Here is a 21,379-nt window from a genome sequence, read left to right on the forward strand (position 1 = left end):
TGCGGTTTTTGTAGTCTACCTCCTGTTATCTAACTCAATCTGATCCTTAATTTGATTTTGTTGCGTAGAAATTTGCACTGATTATGTCAGAATAAAATTCATATCTCTTGATTCTAATAGTAATCTTTTTTGAAGTCAGACCTCCATATCAGTGAACCATAGCGTGTGAAAGACAATTATTTTAGGGAAAAATGTGTCCAGGCCCCAAAAGCAGAAAGTTCATGTGACCCGCCCCCTTGTATTTTGCCCCATGTGATTCAGCCCCAAATACACATTGTATTTGTGTTAAGGCCCCAAAGTACCAGATCCTGAGAAAAACCCAACAAAAGTTACAAATTTACCCTTTGATTTGATTGAGCTTGGTAACTGCGCCCATCCCCTCTCTCTCTCTCTCTCTCTCTCCACTCTATCTCTCAGCTTCTCCTTCTCTCTCACTTCCGTCATGGCCGCTGAAAATGATTAGACTGAGGAGGTCGTGGAAGGCGAAGGCGAGGACGGTGGTCATGGAGTCGGAGGTCGGGGAGTCATCTTAGAAACAGCTCGTGAACGCGGGTTCAACAACAAACACGGAACATGGTCCGGGGACCCGCGAGCTGACGGAGCCTGGGGCTTTGGTCTGATGCATCGTTGTTCTCCCCTTTCTAGGTTACGGAATATCTTTACCGGGGACCCGCGAGCTAACGGAGCCTGGGGCTTTGGTCTGATGCATCGTTGTTCTCCCCTTTCTAGGTTACGGAATATCTTTACCCAAATCAATGTCTTAATCAAGATAGTGCTCTTGTTTTCTTGTAATTTATGAAGGGAATCGATATTGGATTTTTGTAGTTTTTCTCTTTCATTTAATTGAAATGAGATCTCCTTGGATTCTTGAACAGCAGTTTGGGTTTTTCTTTAATGCCTTTTTCTTGTGTGATTTGGTGATTGACAGAGTTCTGTATAAGAGATTAACAGCAGAAATTTTCAAAAGCTCACATTGAATCTTCAGGCATATCGACATTTAGCTAAAAATTGAAGACAATGTGATTAAAAGTCGACTAAAGAATCTAAGAACCTGTGAATTTGAAAGGGGGGACAAGGAAAATTAGAACTATGAACCCTGCACGCACCGCGGCTCCACCCTATGATCCCTCGGACCTTCGAGAAGATGAGGTTGCTCTTCGAGCTTGACCTAAGCAACAATCGGTTCGCCGGTAGAACTAATACTGTGCAGAATAGAACTAACACTCTACAGATTAGAACTAACACTGTGCAGATTAGAACTAACACTCTACAGAATAGAACTAACACTGTGCAGATTAGAACTAACACTCTACAGAACGGAACTAACACTGTGCAGAATAGAACTAACACTCTACAGATTAGAACTAACACTGTGCAGATTAGAACTAACACTCTACAGAATAGAACTAACACTGTGCAGATTAGAACTAACACTCTACAGAATAGAACTAACACTGTGCAGATTAGAACTAACACTCTACAGAATAGAACTAACACTGTGCAGATTAGAACTAACACTCTACAGAATAGAACTAACACTGTGCAGATTAGAACTAACACTCTACAGAATAGAACTAACACTGTGCAGATTAGAACTAACACTCTACAGAATAGAACTAACACTGTGCAGATTAGAACTAACACTCTACAGAATAGAACTAACACTGTGCAGATTAGAACTAACACTCTACAGAATAGAACTAACACTGTGCAGATTAGAACTAACACTCTACAGAATAGAACTAACACTGTGCAGATTAGAACTAACACTCTACAGAATAGAACTAACACTGTGCAGATTAGAACTAACACTCTACAGAATAGAACTAACACTGTGCAGATTAGAACTAACACTCTACAGAATAGAACTAACACTGTGCAGATTAGAACTAACACTCTACAGAATAGAACTAACACTGTGCAGATTAGAACTAACACTCTACAGAATAGAACTAACACTGTGCAGATTAGAACTAACACGCTACAGAATAGATCTAACATGGTATAGATTAGAACTAACACGCTCCAGAATAGAATTAACATTGTATAATTTAGAGATAGCTTGTTATAAAATAGAACTAACTTGTATAAATTAGAACTAACTTGGCATAAATTAGAACTAACGTGGCATAAAATTAGAACTAACATGGTATAAAATTAGAACTAACTTGTTATAAAATAGAACTAACTTTGTATAAATTAGAACTAATGTGGTTAGTTCTAATTTTTACCAGCTCGTGTTAGTTTTAATTTATTTAATGTGTTAGTTCTAGTGTTAGTTCTAACAGATATCGTGTTAGTTGTAATTTATTTAAGTCATTAGTTCTACGTAATTGTTGGGTCTAAACGCCATGTTAGTTCTATTTAATGATGTGTTAGTTCTAGCTTCTCTAGTGTTAGTTCTAACTGGTATCGTGTTAGTTCTAATTTATTTAAGTCGTTAGTTCCAGCGTAATTGTTAGGTCTAAATGTCATATTACTTCTACTTGATGATGTGTTAGTTCTAGCTTCTCCAGTATCAATTCTAACAGGTATCGTACGTGTCAGTCCTAACAGGAGCTCAACTAGAACTAATATAGCCACTAGAACTAACGCTTATATTAGAACCAACACTAGCTGGAAGTAGAACTAACATTAAATAAGTCAGAACTAAATTAGAACTAACATAGAACAACATAAAATAACATAGAACAACATAAAATAAGTTAGAACAAACATTAAATAACTTAGAACTAACATTAGAACTAACATGAATTAGAACTAAATTAGAACTAACATAAAATAAGTTAGAACTAACATTAAATAACTTAGAACTAACATTAAATAACTTAGAACTAACATGAGTTATTGCTCATGATAGAGTTCAAAAAAGGGCGGGAAATTTCCCTCTATTTTTTCCATCAGATTACATTAATGGGCGTGACTTTCCATGTAGTTTGTGGACCAGACGTCTAGGGAAGATAAGTGGAGGGGTAATTTCGGGTTTTTTTTCAAAATACAATCTCTTTTTTATACTGCTGACGTGGAGGGGCCTTAAAATATTAAATGGTACTTTTTGGGGCTGAATCACATGGGGCAAAATACAAGGGGGCGGGTCACATGAACATTCTGCTTTTGGGGCCTGGACACATTTTTCCCATTATTTTATGATATTTGCAAAGAAAAACTAGAACAAAATATGATTTGCTCCAGACTATACTAGTTTGTATCGCAAAAGAAATCTTTTTCTACCCTTTAGTTTTCAGCTTCTGGAGTAAGGGTTGTGAAAAGTGACAAAGTCAGAACATTGTCATTATCACTTGCCAGAGATCATATATCACTTGTATGTTAAATTAAAGCACTCTGAAATTTCCTCATTTCTATAGTTTATTTAACCTTAATTGTTAAGGTATCACTTACTCTTATGTACTTTTGTATATATAGGATATGGAATCTGTTGTGGAGACCATGATGCAACAACTTTTGTCAAAAGAGATACTTCATGAACCTATGAAGGAAATTGGAGAAAAATATCCAAAGTGGTTGGAGGATCATAAAGCTGAACTAAAGCCAGAAGAATATGAACGTTACTCTCACCAATATCAACTCATAGTTCAGCTGAATGATGCATATGAACACGATCCTGATAACTTCCAAAAGATTGTTGATCTAATGCAAAAAATGCAAGAATGCGGTCAACCTCCTAGCGATATCGTCCAAGAGCTTGCTCCAGATCTTGATATAGCAAACCTTGAAGGCCAACTGTAAGTCTTCAACATTGTTCTTTTACACACATGCTCAAAGGGTGAACTCCCATGTCCAGGCACATGTGAAACCTGTGTCATTACCAAGATCGACTGTGGAATCATTATTTCTGTCGCATTAGATAACAGATGTATATCATTTCAATTTTAATGACTTCTATTAATTATATTAAGTCAATCTAATTTGTTAGGCTGGGTAAGTGAGTATACTGGTGCAGTCTGAGGTTATTAAAAAATTTATTAGGAAAACATCAATAATCTCGTATAAAATTGGTCATTAGGTATCTTCTATTTTTATGACTTCATGCATTTATCACATTTTTTTTCACAACATATGATATTGAAGTTCCTTGGGAAAATCTAGACCTTTTTTTTTTACTTTCACTACTTTCTGTACAAACTGTTCTATAATTTTAAATGTAAGAAGCAGCTTTCATTGGGTCAAAACAAATGAAAATAAGCAAATATTATGGGTTATAACCCATGAAATCGTGAATTTTAAAATATGCTTAGTTAATTACCATTGGGTTGAAACGAACAAAAGTGGATAAAATCGTGTTATAACCTATGAAAATCGTGAATTCTGTAGTATACATACTTATTTGTAATTAGTCAAAAAGGACGAAAATTAATAGAAATCATGGGTTTCAGCCATAAACATCGTGAATTTTAAAGTAAGTATAATTGGTTGTCATTAGGTCGAAAGAAATGAAAATGCAAAAAAAATCATGGGTTATAACTCATGAATGTTGCGAATATTGAAGTGTTCGCCTCATTCATTGCCATTAGGTGGAAATAGATGAAATGGACAAAATTTGTAGGTTAAAGTCAATGAAAGACGTGAACTTCAATGTACACATACTTATTTTCACTAGGTCAAATAGTGAAACTTAACAAAAACCGTTGTTTATAGCCCATGAAAATCTTGAAGTTTGAAAGAAAAGGAACTAATTGCTATTGGGTCGAAATGAATGAAAATTGACAAAAATCATGGATTATAGCCTTGAAATGTACGAACTTTAAAAATCATGGGTAAAACCTATGGAAATTATGATTTTTAAAGTATGTATAATTAATTGCAATTAGTTTGAAACAAACAATAATGAGCAAAAATCATGTGGTTAAAGCTCATGAGATTGTGAATTTTAAGGTATGCATACTAATTAGCATTTTGTCAAAGAAGAATATTGATAAAATTCGGTGGTTATAGCCCAAGAAGATTGTGATTTTGAAGAAAGAAAACTTAATTGTCATTTGGTCGAAATGAGCGAAAATTGAAAAAAAATCAAGGGACATGTATGTTATATGACCTTAAACAGAGGCTAGAAACCAATTTTAACCTAAAAACTTAAGCAATTAGGTATTAGTCCCAATCTCCTATCTTAAACCCATCACTATTTTCTTATTCAATCCGATGTGAGGCTATACTCACATATGAATACTTAATAATATAGCATATGAAATTCATGAATTTTGAAAATCATGGGTACTAGCCCATGAAAATCATGTATTTTGAAGCACGCATAATAAATTGCCATAGGATCGAAAAGAATGAGAATTTTTTAAAAATTATGGGCTATATCCCATGAAAATCGCGAGTTTTAACGTACATATAGTTACTTACTAGTGGGACGAAACTAGCCAAATTACTAAAATCATAGGTTGTAACCAAAGAAAATCACAATTTTTGAAGTATTCATAATTAATTTCCATTGGATTTTGAATGAATAATAATGGACAAAACTCATGGATTTAAGCCTATGAAAATTGCGAATATTAAAGCTCACACAATTAATTGTTATTTAGCTGAAAATAACAAATATCAATAAAAGTCATGAACAATAGCCTATGAAAATCATGAATTTTGAAGTGTGCATACTTATTTGCCATTGAGATAAAAAATGAAAATTGATAAAAATCGTATGTTAGCCTATTGAAATCACGATTTTTTATGATAGAAAATTTAATATCTATTAAGTTGAAACTAATGAAAAAATATTAAATCATGGGTTATAATTTTCCATGAAAATACATTTTTTTTGGAACACGATCAATTACCACTAAGTTGAAACAATAAAAAATGAGCAAATATCATGGGGTTATAGCCTGTGATTTTTGGAATAAGCTTACTTAATTAGTATTGAGCCGTAACGAAAAAAGGGAAACAGTAGTGTTCTAATTTGTGACAATCGCTAATTCTTGAGAACGTATATGATATACTTATCTGTAATTGGGTCAAAACGAACGAAAATGAACAAAATCCTGGGTTGTAACCCATGACCATGAGAATTACAAATCTTAAAGTATGAATAATTAGTTGCCACTTGGTCAAAACAAGTTAAGGTGCAAAAAAAAATCTCGAGTTATAATTCATGAAAATTATGAATTTTGAAGTGTATGCCTAATTAATTGCCACTAGGTCAAAATAGACAAAAATGGACAATTTTTGGGTTAAAGTCCATGAAAATCATAAACTTTAAGGTATGCATATTTATTTACCATTAAATCAAAGAACAAAAATTGACAAAAGTCGTTAATCATAGCCCATAAAAATCACTATTATTGAAGAACAAAATACTTTAATTGTCTTTAGGTTGAAAAGAATGGAAGTTTAGAAAAATTATGAGCGTCCATGAAATTCGTGAATTTTGAATCGTTGGTAATAGCTCATGAAAATCTTAAATTTTGAAGTATACATAATTACTTGTCATTAGGTAAAAAACAAAAATTGATAAAAATCATAGATTGTAAACCATGTAAAATGTGAATTTTGAAGTACGTGTAATTACCTGCCATTGGGCGAAATGAACAAAAATTGTGAAAATTGCACGTTATAACCCATTAAAATCACGTATGAAGTTACAATTAATTGTCATTGGGTAGAATGATCAGTAATAGACAAAGACCATAGGTTATAGCCTATAAAAATCGTGAATATTGAAGTTCACAATATATGGTTATAGCCTATAAAAACCGTGAAGATTGAAGTTCACAATATATTGCTATTAGGTCGAGATGGACAAAATTGGACAAAAGTCATGGACTATTGCACATGAAAATCACGAATTTTGACGGATGCATGCTCATTTCCATTGGGTCGAAGAAAGAAAATTGATAAAAATCGCGGGTTATAACCCATGAAAATAGGATTTTCTATAAAAAATTAGTTGCATTTGGCTGGAAACTAGAAAATTAGATAAAAATTATGGGTTATAACCCTTGAAATTGCGAAATTTGATGTGTATACCTAATAAATTGTCATTAGGTGGAAATAGACAATATTGTACAAAATTTGTGTGTTACTACCCATGAAAATTGTGAATTGTTGGTAATAGTCCACGAAATTCACGAAGCTTCAAAAATATGGGTAATAATTATGAAAATCACAAATTTTGAAGTGCGCATAACTACTTCCAATAGGGTAGAAACAAACAAAAATTGACAAATACCGTAGGTTATTGTCCATGTAAATTTTGAATTTTGATGTATAGACAATTGTCATTAGGTTCGAATGAACAATAATAGACTATAACCGTGGATTATAACCCATGAAAATTTTGAATAATGAATTTCGCACAATCAATTGCTACTGGGCCGAAATGAACCAAAAGTGGACAAAAAGCTTGGATTATAGCCATGAAAATTACGAACAATGAAGTTTACACAATCAATTGATATATGACGAAAACAAACAAAAATGGATAAAGTCTTGGATTATAGCACATGAAAATCACTAGTTATAACGTGCGCAAACTTATTTGCCATTAGGTCATAGAACAAAAAGTGACAAAAGTCGTAGCTTATATCGAGATTTTCGGTGAAAGAAAATTTAATTACAGTTTGGTCAAAACTAATGAAAAGAGACAAATATCGTGGGATGACCTTTGAAAATTGCAAAAATTGATGTGTGCCTAAAGACAATATTGTACAAAATATGTTCGTCGAATGTATGTAAAACTTGGGTAATAGGAAAAAAATTCAATTACCCTTGGTTATAACCCATGAAAATCATAATGTTTGAAGAAGGAAAACTTAACTGTCATTAGGTGTTGAAACTAAGGAAATTTGATAAAAATCGCTAATCATAGCCCATGAAATTCGAAAATTTTAAAACTCATAAGTGATAGCCCATCAAAATCGTAAATTTTGAAGTATGTATAATTACTTGCATGAGGGCAAAACGAAAAAAATTACCAAAATCATGGGTTGTAACCTATTAAAATATTGAAATATGAAGTTGTCATAATTAATTGTCCTTGGGTCGAGTGAACAATAATGAACAAAAATTGTGGATTGTAGTCTATGAAAATCGTGAATATTGAAGTTTGAGCAACCAATTACTATTAGGTCAAAACGCAAAAAATGGACAAGAACAAGGATTATAGCCCACGAAAATCACTAAATTTGAATTACGCATATTAAATTTCTATTAGATCGGAGAATGAAACTTGACAAAAGTTATGAGTTATAGCGCATGAAAATTACGATTTTGATTTAGGATATTTTTAATTGTAATTTGATAGAATCTGACAAAAATAGACGAACATCTTGGGTTATAATTCATGAAAATTGTAAATTTTGAAGTGTATGCCTAATTAATTATCATTTGGTTGAGATTGATAATAACGAACAAAATTTGTGGGTTAAAGCCCATGAAAAGCGTGAATTGGTTCATAGCAGAAAATTGACAAATATCTTTGATTATATAGCATATGAAAATCGATTTTTGTAGAAAGAAAACTTAATTTCCATTAAATCAAAACTAAGGAAAACATAGTAAATCGTTAGTTATAATTTCCTATGAAAATAATTTTTTTTGATAACCGTGATCAATTATTATTGGGTTGGAACGAAGAAAAGTTAGCAAATATTGTTATAGTGTTGAATTTGTGATTTTTGAAATATGCTTAATTAATTAGGCTGAAAAGAAAATTAAAATTATGGATTATAGCTTATGAAATCCATGAATTTTGAACTATGCATGCTTAATTGCAATTGGATCAAAGAACAACAAAAATTGTGAGCTATAGTCCATGAAAATTGATAGTTTTGATAGAAAAAATTAATTGTAATTTGGTCAAAACGGACGAAAATAGGAAAAATTTGTGGGTTATAATTCATGAAAATTAAAAAATTTTTGAAGTACACATGATTAGTTTCCACATGGTCAAAACAAATTAAAGTGCAAATAATTCATGGGTTATAATTTATGAATTTGTAAATTTTGAAGAATACACTTAAGTAGTTGTTAGAAGGTTGAAATAGAAAAAATGCACAAAGTTGGTGGGTTAAAGCCCGTGAAAATCATTAACTTTAAAATATGCATATTTATTTGACATTAGTTTAAACTAAATTAAATTTTTAGTTATAACCCATAAAACGATGACTGTTGAAGGGGGAAAAACTTAATTGCCACTTGTTTGAAAAGAACAAACATTGAGATAAATTACAGGTTATAGTCCATGAAATCAATGAATTTTGAAAATTATGGATAATAGCTCATGAAAATCACAAATTTTAAACTACACATAATTACTTGTCATTTGGTTGAAACTAATGAAAGTTGACATATCATGAAGTATGACAATGTTCGTGGGTTAAAGCCATCAAAATCACAAAATTTGAACTGATCATAATTAACTGTCATTGCATCGAATGAACAATAACGAACAATAACCATGGGTTATAGGTCATGAAAATCGCGAATATTCAAATTTGAACAATCAATTGCTATATGGCCGAAACAAACAAAAATGAATAAAAAATTATGGGATTATAGCCAATGAGAATCATGAATTTTGAAGTGCGCATACTTGATTGCCATTGGATCGAAGAACAAAAATTGACAAAAATCATCGGTTATAATTCATGAAAATCGCGATTTTTGATGAAAACAAGTTTAATTGCAATTTGGTCAAAAGTAATGAAAATATAAAACATTGTGTGTTATAATTCATGAAAGTGCAAAATTTTGATGTGTATGCTTCATTAATTATCATTTGTCGAAACTAACAATAACAAACAAAATTTATGGGTTAAAGCCCATGAAAATCGTGAATAGAAGAAAATTAACAAATTTTGTTGGAATAACCCATGAAAATCACAATCTTTGAAGAAAGAGAACTTAATTTCCATCAAGTCGAAACTAACAAAAATATACTAAATCGTGGGTTATAATTTCATATGGAAATAATTTTTTTGGTAACCATGATCAATTATCATCAGATTGAAACGAACAAAAATTATCAAATATTGTTAGTTATGGTCATTGAATTTGTGATTTTTGAAATATGCTTAATTAATTATGCTGTAATGAGTGGAAAAATGTGTTCCAAACCATTAAAATCAATTTTATGTGCGCATACTTGTAATTGGGTTAAAATGAATGAAAATTAACAACCCATAAAATTTGTGAATATAAAAGTACGCACAATTAGTTGCCATATGGTTGAAATATCGTTAGTTATAGCCGTTGAATTTGTGAATTTTGAAATAAGCTTAAGTAATTAGGTCGAAACAAACAAAAATGGAAAAAATGTGTCCTAAACCATGAAAATTGTAAATTTTTATGTGCGAATACTTATTTGTAATTTGGTTAAAATGAATGAAAATTAACAAAACTTGTGCCCATAAAATTTGTGATTTTTAATGTACGCACAATTAGTTGCCACATGGTCGAAGCAAATTAAAGTATGAAAAATTCATGCGTTATAATTTATGAAAATTGTGAATCTTGAAGTGTACGCCTAATTAATTGTCATTAAGTCGACATAGAAAAAAAGGGACAAAGTTCGTGGATTAAAGCACACGAAAATAATTAACTTTAAGGTATGCATACTTATTTAACACTGGGTCAAATAATGTAATTTTCCAAAAATTGCTAAATAGCCCATGAAAATTTTGATTGTAAAGAGAAAATACTTAATTGCCACGAGGTTGAAAAGAAAGGACATTGAAATAAATTACAAGTTATAGTCAATGCAATTCACGAATTTTTGTACTTATGGGTAATAGCCCATGTAAATCACAATTTGAAATACGCATGATTACTTCCCATTTGATCGAAACGAAACGAACGAAAATTGACAATAATATAGATTATTGTCCATGTAAATTGCGATAATTGATGTACATATGAATGTGTAATTACTTGTGATTAAGGCGAAAGGAAGAGAAATTGCCCAAATCACTGTTTATAACCAATAAAAATCACGAAATAAGAAGTCATAATTAATTATCACTACGTCGAATGAACAATAATGACAAAAACTGTGGGTTATAACCCGTGAGAATCGCGAATATTCAAGTTTGAACCAATATTTTAAATGTCAGATGTCGGGTTCATGTCGGATGGCTGAAATTCATATTGGATAGCAGAAATCGGAGATATATCAGGAGACATTGACTAAATATCGGATTACCATATCGGGTTGTGCGCATATGTATAATCATGTTCTAAATGTAATCTAAGCATTCATAAATTCAATATAAGCATATTTTATAAATTTTATAGACTAAACATATAAAAAAGTAAATAATATATGAATTTGGGTTCATAAATTCTCTATCGGGTTCATAAGAAACTCTTAAACATGAGAACGGGTCAAACCGGTTTGGGTATTTATCACTAAACTTAAATCCGATAACAAAAAATAGATCTTAAAAAAAGTACTATATCAGCCAATTTTTCAAAGCTAAAAAATAGACCGATATGTCATGATCCTGATATTTTCGATTTGGCCCTGAAAATCGACATACGAGTTGAAAACATTCATGTCGTGTCGGTCAAGCCCTCAAACCGATATGTCGGCCGACATGTCCGACATTCCGACAGTCCGACATGTCGGTCGACATTTAAAACCTTGGTTTGAACAATCAATTGCTACAGGGTCAAAATGAATAAAAATAGACAAAGTATTGATTAAAACCAATAAAAATCATGAATTTTAAAGTGCATATGCTTAATTGCCATTAGACCGAAGAACCAAAATTGATAAAAATCATAGGTTATAGCCCTTGAAAATCACGATTTTTTATAACAAAAAATTTAGTCGAGAATAACAAAAATAGAAAAAAATTGTGGGTTGCAATTCGTGAAAAAATGCTAAATTTTGAAGTGTGTGCCTAATTAATTGTCATTTGCCGAAACTAACAATAATTAACAAAATTTTGTGGGTTAAAGCCATAAAAATCATGAATTTGGTCATAGAATAAAATTTGACAAATATTGGTTATATAGCCTATGAAAAATCACAATCTTTGAAGAAAGAAAACTTAATTTCCATTAAGTTGAAAACTAACGAAAATTTAGTAAATCTTGGGTTATAATTTCCCTTGAAAGGTAATTTTTTTGGTAACCATGATCAATTATCCCTAAATTGAAACAAAGGAAAATTAGCAAATATTGTTAGTTAGAGCTGTTGAATGATTTTTGAAATATTCTTAATCAATTAGGCTGAAATGAAAAAAAGGATTTTTTTTTGTTTTAAACCATGAAAATCGTGAATTCTTATGTGCGCATACTTAATTGTAATTAGGTCAAAATGAAGGAAAATTAACAAAACTTGTGGCATGCAGCCCAAAAAAATCGCGAATTTTAAAGTTTGCACAATTAGTTGCAACATGACAAACAAATTAAAGTGCAAACGATTCACATGTTATAATCTATTAAAATTTCACAATTGGAGTGTACGCCTAATTAATTGTCATTGGGCCGAAACAGAAAAATGGACAAAGTTCGTGGGTTACAGCTTATGAAATTCATTAGTTTTAAAGGAAGCATACTTATTTGATGCAGGTCAAATAATGAAAATTTCAAAAATTATTAGTTATAGCCCATGGAAATCACGATTGTTGAAGACAAAATACTTAATTGTCATTAGGTCCAAAAGAATGAACATTGAGAAAATTTGTAGGATTATAGTCCATGAAGTTCATGAATTTTCAAAATTATAGGTGATAGGCCATGAAAATCACCAAATTTGAAGTACGCATAGTTACAAATGAACGAAAATTGAAAAATTGTAAGTTATTGTCCATGTAAATCGCAAACTTTGGTGTATGTATATTTACTTGCAATTAAGGCTAAAACAACAAAATTGCCAAAATCATGGATTATGACCCACCAAAATCACAAAATATGAAGTGGTCATAATTAATTGTCGTTGCGTCAAATGAACAATAATGAACAAAAATTGTGGGTTATAACCCATGAAAATTGTGATATTAAAGTTTGAACAATCAATTGCTATAAGGTGGAAAGGGAAAAAATGGACAAAAATCATGGGTTATAGCCCATGAAAAACACGAATTCTAGAGTAAATATACTTAATTGTCATTGGATCAAAGAATGAAATTTGACAAAAACTATGGGTTATAGCTTATAAAATCGTGATTTTTTATGAATGAAAATTTAATTGCAATTTGGTTGAAACTAACAAAGATAGACAAAAATCATGTTTATTATTCATGAAAATTACAAATTCTGATGTATATGCCTAATTAATTGTCATTTGTTGAAACTGACAATAACGGACAAAATTTGTAGGTTATAGTCCATGAAAATCGTGAATTGGGTCATAGAAGAAAATTGACAAATATTGTTGGTTAATAAGCCATGAAAATCGCGATCTTTGAAGAAAGAAAACTTAATTTCTAGTAAGTCGAAACTTATGGAAATTATACTAAATAGTGGGTTATAATTTCCCATGAAAATAAATTTTTCTTTGATAACCATGATCAATTATCATTGGGTTGAAACCAACAAAAATTAGCAAATATCGTGAGTTATAGCCATTGAATTTATGATTTTTGAAATATGCTTAATTAATTAGGCGAAAACGAACAAAAATGGAAAAAATATTTTGTTCTAAACAATGAAAATCATGAACCTTTATGTGTGCATACTTATTTGTAATTGGGTCAAAACGAATGAATGAAAATTAATAAAACTTGTGTGCTATGGCGCATAAGAATTGCAAATTTTAAAGTACACGTAATTAGTTGCCACACGGTCGAAGCAAATTAAAGTGCTAAAAATTCATGGGTTATAATCTTTAAAAATTACAAATTTGAAGTGTATGCCATATTAATTGTCATTAGGTCGAAAAAAGGGACAAAGTTCATGGGTTAAAGCCCATGAAAGTCATTAACTTCAAGGTACACACTTATTTGGCATCAGATCAAAGAACAAAATTTACCAAAAATTGTTAGTAGCCCATGAAAATTATAATTGTTGAAAAAAATACTTAAATTGCCACTGGATTGAAAAAACGAAAATTGAGATTATAGTGCATGAAATTCATGAATCTTCATAATTATTCGTAATAGTTCATGAGAATCATAATTTTTAAAGTATGCATTGTTACTTGCCAATGGGTCGATAAAAACAAAAATTGACAAAAAATCATAGGTTATTATCAATATGGATGGCAAATTTTGATGTATGTATAATTACTTGCGATTGGGACGATACAAACAAAAGCTGCCAAAATAACAGATTATAACCCACTAGAATCACAAAATATATAGTGGTCATAATTAATTGTTGTTGGGTCGAATGAACAAATAATGAAAAAAAATTGTGGATTATAACCCATGAAATCATGAATATGGAAGTTCTAACAATCAATTGATATTATGGTCGAAACAAACAAAAATGAATAAAAATCATGGATTATAGCCCGTGAAAATTACGGATTTTGAAGTACACATACTTAATTGTCACTGGATTGAAGAACAAAAATCGATAAAATCGTGGGTCATAGCCCGTGTAGATCGCGAATTTTTATGAAAGAAAATTTAATTGCAATTTGGTTGAAGCTAACAAAAATAGACAAAATCCACGGGTTATAATTTGTGAAAATTGCCAATGTTGAGGTGTATTCCTAAGTAATTTTCATTTGTTGAAACTGATAATAACGGACAAAAATTAAGGATGCCCATGAAAGTCGTGAATTGGGTAATAAAAAAATTGACTAATATCGTTGGTTGTAGCCCATGAAAATCGCGACCTTTGAAGAAAACTTCATTTCCGTTAAGTTGAAACTAATAAAAATATACAAAATTGTGGGTTAATTTCCCATAAAAATATTTTTTGTAAGCATGATCAATTTTTATTAGGTTGAAATGAACAAAAATTAACAAATATCAGTTATAGCTATTGAAATTGTGATATTTGAAATATGCTTAATTAATTAGGCCAAAAAGAGCAAAAATAAAAAATGTGTTCTAAACCATGAAAATTGTGAATTTTAATGTGTGTACTTATTTCTAATTGGGTCAAAGTGAATGAAAATTAACAAAACTTGTGGGTTGTAGCCCATAAAAATCGCAAATTGTGAAGTACACAATTAGTTGCTAGTTGCTACATGGTCGAAACAAATTAAAGTGCATAAAATTTATGGGTTATAATCTATAAAAATTGCAAGTTTTGAAGTGTACGTCTAATTAATTGTCATTAGGTCAAAGAACGAAAATTACCAAACATTATTAGTTATAGACTATGAAAATCATGATTGTTGAGGGCGAAAATTTCTTAATTGCCACTAGGTTGAAAAGAGCGAGCATTGTGAAAAAATTTAGGTTATAGTCCATGAAATATGCGAATTTTCAAGATGGTGGGTAATTGAAATTTTTTTTGAAGTATGCATAATTACTTGTCATTGTGTTGAAATGATTAAAAAATAACAAAAAATAGTAGGTTATTGTCCATGTGAATTGCAAATTTTGATGTATGTTTAATTACTTAGGGTTGGGGCGAAACAAACAAAAATTGCCAAAAATGCGGATTTTGACCCATAAAAATCACGAAATATGAAGTAGTGATAATTAATTGTCATTGGGTCAAACCAATAGCAATGGACAAAAATCGTTGATTACAGCCTATGAAAATCCCGAAAATTAAAGTTTGCACAATCAATTGCTATAAGGCCAAAACGATTAAAAATTGACAAAAATTATTGATTATAGTTCATGAAAATCATGAAATTTAAAGTGCGCATACTTAATTGTCATTGGTTTGGAAAACGCAAATTGACAAAAAATCATATGTTGTAGTTGATGAAAATCACAATTTGTGGTGAAAGAAAATTTAATTGCATTACGGACGAAACTAACAAAAAATAGACAAAAAATTTGGGCTATAACCCTTTAAAATTGCTAAATTTGATGTGTATGCCTAATTAATTGTCATTAGGTCAAAATTAATGTAAATAGACTAGGTCGTAGGTAGTATACGCCTAACTAATTACTAATAGGTCGGAACAGACAAAAGTGGACAAAATTTGAGAGTTAAAGTTTATGTGCCATTAGGTTCAAATACGGAAAACTGATAAAAAAAACTTAGTTATAGTTCATGAAAATTATGATTGTTAAAAAAAAGACTTAATTGCCATTTGGTCGTAAAAAGGAAAATTTGGGAAAAAGTATGGGTTATAGTCCATGAAAATTGCGAATTTTAAAAATCATGAGTATAGCCCATGAAAAGCACAAATGCTCTCTATTGGTTGAAATGAATAAAAATTGGCAAAAGTCATAGATTATTGACCATGTTAATTGCAAATAATGATTTACATATAATTACTTTCCATTAGGGTGAAACGAACGAAAATTGCTATGCTCGCAGGTTAAGCCATAAATATCATGAAATATAAAGTCATAGCTAATTTTCATTTAAAAATCATGAAATATAAAGTCATAGTTAATTGTCATTGGGTGAAATGAACAATAATGGACAAAAATCATGGGTATAGCCAATAAAAATCATGATTTTTGGTAAAAGAAAATTTAAGTACAATTGGGTTGAGACAAATAAAAATAGGAAAAAATCGTAGGTTATACTTCATAAAAATTGTAAATTTGAAGTGTATGCCTAATTAATTATTATTAGATCAAAACTGACAATAACAGACAAATTTTTTGGTTAAAGCCTACGAAAATCGTATATTGCGTCATAGAAGAAAATTGACAAATATCGTTGGTTAAGCCCATGAGAATGACAATCTTTGGAGAAAGGAAACTTAGTTGTCATTAGGGGGAAATGTTGAGCAAAATAATTGACATTGGGTGGAAATGAATGAAAATTGACAATCGTGGGTTGTCGCCCATGAAATTTGCAAAATTTAAAACTTGTAGGTAAAACGAATCCATGAAAATTTAAAGTACATATAACATATGGTCAAAATGAACGAAAATTGACAATAATGAGTTTTTGCCCATGAAAAGCTTGAATGTTGAAGTACATATAGTTTGTTACTAGGATGAAACGATAAAAATTGGCAAAATCGTGGGTTATAATTCGTCAAAATCACCAACTTTCAAGTATTCACAATTGATTGTTATTCTATCTAATGAATCACAATGGACAAAATCGTGAGTTATATGCCCATGAAAATTGTGAATAATGAAGTTCACACAAGTAATTGCGATTGGATCAAAAAGAACAAAATTGGCTAAAATTATAGAATATAGCCCATAAAAATCATGAATTTTGAAGTGCATATACTTATTCGTCTTTGAATTGAAGAATTAAAAGGCAAAAATTGTGAATTTTAGTCCTTGGAAATCACACTTTTTTATGAAAACTTTAATTGTCATTGGGTCAAAAATAATGTAAATAATAAACTAAATTGTTGGTTATAATTTCATAAGAAAGTCACAAATGTTTTGGTACACATGATTAATTATCATTGGGTTAAAACAAATGAACATGAGCAATTATTATGGGTTATTGCCCTGAAATTAAAAAAATAAAAAATAATCATGTTATAACTCATGAAATTCGTGAATCACATACTTAATTTCTAATTGGGTCAAAATGAATGAAGATTAGCAAAAATCGTGGGTTGTAAGTGTAACCCATGAAAGTCGCGATTTCTATTGTACGCATAATTAGTTGTTACCAAGTCGAAACAAGTTAAAGTGCGAAAAAAATTATGGGTTTCAGTCCATGAAAATGGTGAATTCTGAAGAGTATGCCTAATTAGCTGTCATTATGTTGTAACAGATAAAAATGGGTAATTTGTGGGTTAAACCCATGGAAAGAGTTCACTTTAAAGAACACATACTTATTTGCCATTAGCTCAAAAAAATGATAATTGGAAAATCGTTAGTTATTGCTTATGAAAATCACAGTTATTGAAAAAAAAATACTTAATTTCCCTTGGGTCAAAAAGAACGAAAATTGTGAAATATTGTCAGTTATAGTCTCTTGAAATTCACAAAATTTTTTAAAATCGTAGGTAACAAGTAACAACCTATGAGAATTACAAATTTGTAGCACATATAATTATTTATCATTGGATCAAAAGGAATGAAAATTGACAAATCGTGTGTTAGTAACCATGTAAAATTGTAAATTACAAATTTTGAAGTGTGAATAAATTACTTGTCATTAGGGCCAAATGAACAAAAATTGCCTAAATCGTGAGTTATAACCCATCAAAATTATGTAATATGAGTTTGTCATAATTAATTATCATTAGGTCAAATGCATAATAATGGACAAAACTGTTGGCTTTAGCCGATAAAAGTTACGAATATTGAAGTTCACACAATTATTTGTTATTAGACTAAAACAAATAAAAATGGACAATAATCATGGACTATAGCGCATGAAAATCATGATGTTTGAAGTATGCCTACTTATTTGTTATTGGGTTGAAAAATAAAAATTGACAAAAATCGTGAGTTATATAGCTATGAAAATCGCGATTATTTATCAAAGAATTTAATTGTAAATGGGTCGAAATTAATGAAAATAGATTAAATTCGTGAGTTATAACCAATGAAAATTGCAAATTTTGAAGTGAATGCCTAATTAATTGTCATTAGGTCGAAATAGGCAAATTTTGACCAAATTCGTGGGTTAAGCTTATAAAAATTGTGAATTGGATCATAGAGAAAATTTGATAAACATCATTGGTTATAGCCCATAAAAATCGCACTTTGGAAAAAGAAAACTTAATTATCATCGGGTCAAAACGGATGAAAATTGCTAAAATTTGTGGGTTTATAGCCATGAGATACATGAATTTTGAAAATTGTGGGTAATAGCACATGAATCGTGAATTTTGAAGTATGCACAATTAATTGGCATTAGATTTAAATGAACGAAAATTGACAAAAATCCTAGGTTATAACCAATGAAAATTACGAATTTTGAAGTACATAAGTTATTTGTCATTAGTATGAAACAATAAACAATTTCCAGAAACATGAGTTATGACTCATCAAAATTGCAAACCTTGAATTAGTCATAATTACTCGTCACTTGGTTGAATGAATCATAATGGACAAAAATCTTGAGTTATAAGCTCATGAAAATGTGAATATTGAAATTTGCACAATAAAATTGCTATTTGGTTGAAATGATAAAAAAAAGTGCAAAAATCATGGACTAGCCTATAAAAATCATGAATTTGTAAATGTGCGTACTTATTTGTCATTGGGTTGAAAAATGAAAATTGATAAAAAAAAACATGGTTTATAGCCTATAAAAATCAACAATTTTTTATAAAAGAAATTTAATTATCATTGGATCGAAACTAACAAAAATAGACTAAATCGCGGGTTATTATTTCCCATGAAAATCACAAGCTTTTTAGCACTCTTGATCAATTGACATTGCATCGAAATGAACAAAAATGAGTAAATATCGTGGATTGTAGCCTTTGAAATTGTGATTTTTGATACAGACTTAGTTAATTGTCATTGGGTCAAAACGAACAAAGGACGGATATCGTGTGTTGCGCATGAAAGGCGTAAATTTTGTAGGCCGCATACTTATTTGTAATTATTAGGTCAAAATGAATGAAAATTAACAAAAATCATGTGTTACAGCCTATAAAAATCGCATATTTTGAAGTACTAAAAAATTAAAAACTCAGTTACATTTTATGATTGCCAGTTTACATAGTCATAGCATGCCACTCGATTCTCTTTTCATATAATCTGCCTCTTACAGCATCCATATGTGTGATATATAGCAGTGGTGATTTAGAGATGTAATTGTTAATTTTTGAAACAAAACTTCAGAATACATTGTAGTTGAAGATAAGGTAAAAGGCTGAGAGGTCTTCGGAACCTAAGTAAATTTAATTTCATATTAAGAATCAAACAGGAAGGTTCCCCTTTTGATGATCATATTACAAAGCCTGTATAGATGGGGTAAGGCTTCTACTAAAGGTTCTTGTTGAAGAAATGAATATAAGAAATAAGACATTTATTTCCATTTAGGACTATTACTCTTTCCAGCTCATTCCCCAGACAGACTATTTATTCACATTTTGGACTATTTTGTTCTCAGTTGGAGTATTACATATTTATTTATTTATTTACTAGGTTTAACTGGGGATAGACCCCTCTGCTATTGCCCAATTGTGGATGGACCCCCTGTAGTTTATTGTTAAGGCTTCTACTAAAGGTGCTTGTTGAAGAGATGAATATAAGAAAAATAAGATATTTATTTCCATTTAGGACTATTACTCTTTCCAGCTCATTCACCAGACAGACTATTTATTCCCATTCTGGACTATTTTGCTCTCAGTCGGAGTATTACATATTTATTTGTTTACTAGGTTTAATTGCTGATAGACCCCTCTGCTATCGCCCAATTGCGGATGAACCCCCTGTAGTTTATCGTTACAGAGAGACCCCTTGGAAGATTTTTTTTTTTTGGGGTTCCCTTACCCTCGTAGAAACAGAAAACTGTTTGTTTGACAGACCTCCTGAGGGTAAAAGAGTTAAAATTTGGCAATATAACTGCAGGGGTTCTATCCGCAATTGGGCGATAGTACATGGGGTCTATTCACAATTAAACCTATTTATTATCTCTTGCCCAAGCATTTTCCTTTCTTTTAGCTTGCGCTTTATTTCGGATATGTAATGAAGAGTTTGTCCTGCTTCATCAAGCTTCCTCTTGAGAGAAGTTGGTTACTTGTCATTAAAACTTTGATCTTGAGTTTTATGTCTTGAATCAATCTGACACGTGAAGTATGTTGACTGATCTCTTCATCGTGATTAATTGTGCTGCTGCTTACAAGACTGCATTTTCCTTTCTATTTTGATCTCTGCAGTTCTCCAGAGATGCTCGGTTCCTCACCTAATTGCTGTATAATGTGAGATGGCAGTGCTGAGTTCTGTGACCAGCTTGCAGTCTTGCTTTTGTCATGTTCCCCCCCTCAAATATTGGAAATAAATGGACAAAATGTTTATCTGTATACTGTATATTTTTCTTCAAAAGCTCACGGCAAAAGATGTATTAGAAGTCTCCGAGCAGTCAGAACCCTCTGCAGATCAGGCGTTTGAAATGTTTTCTGGATACAAAAGAAAATGCACATGTGAGTTGTATCTGTGTCGGGGTTGCCGGCTGAAATTTTGTAAAAAAGTATTTTGAGAATCCCGGAATTTTATGGGGGTGAGTTCCTAGTGATGCCAGATCTGGTGGAATTGATCTAGGAAACATTGTACTGTCAAACCGTTGCCCGATAGTTTCTCTTCTATGGATTCTTCAACAAATGGATCTTTCCGAAACTTGATTTAGTACGGGAGAAACTGCGTTGAGAATGGGCTCCCCTTTCGGTGGGTTAAAGGAGCCCTTGCTCACTCGTTGGTTACAGGTCCTTGCTCACCCGAAT

At 31.0% G+C, this 21,379-nt stretch overlaps 1 protein-coding gene and 1 long non-coding RNA gene across 2 annotated transcripts in view; both read left to right on the forward strand.

Moving 5' to 3' along the window:
* Nucleotides 1–21,242, forward strand: part of LOC109822029 (peroxisome biogenesis protein 19-1-like) — a 22,494-nt gene extending 1,252 nt beyond the window's left edge. The window contains 2 exon segments of the mRNA XM_020388191.1: nucleotides 3,424–3,743; nucleotides 20,819–21,242. Coding sequence (XP_020243780.1) covers nucleotides 3,424–3,743; nucleotides 20,819–20,864 — 366 coding nt within the window. The 3' untranslated portion in view covers nucleotides 20,865–21,242.
* LOC109822030 lies at nucleotides 390–821 on the forward strand. The gene is made up of 2 exons (XR_002242000.1): nucleotides 390–645; nucleotides 730–821. It is a non-coding gene; the product is annotated as an uncharacterized LOC109822030 (long non-coding RNA).

The sequence above is a fragment of the Asparagus officinalis genome, chromosome 8, assembly GCF_001876935.1.
Source record: "Asparagus officinalis chromosome 8, Aspof.V1, whole genome shotgun sequence".
NCBI lineage: Eukaryota > Viridiplantae > Streptophyta > Magnoliopsida > Asparagales > Asparagaceae > Asparagus > Asparagus officinalis.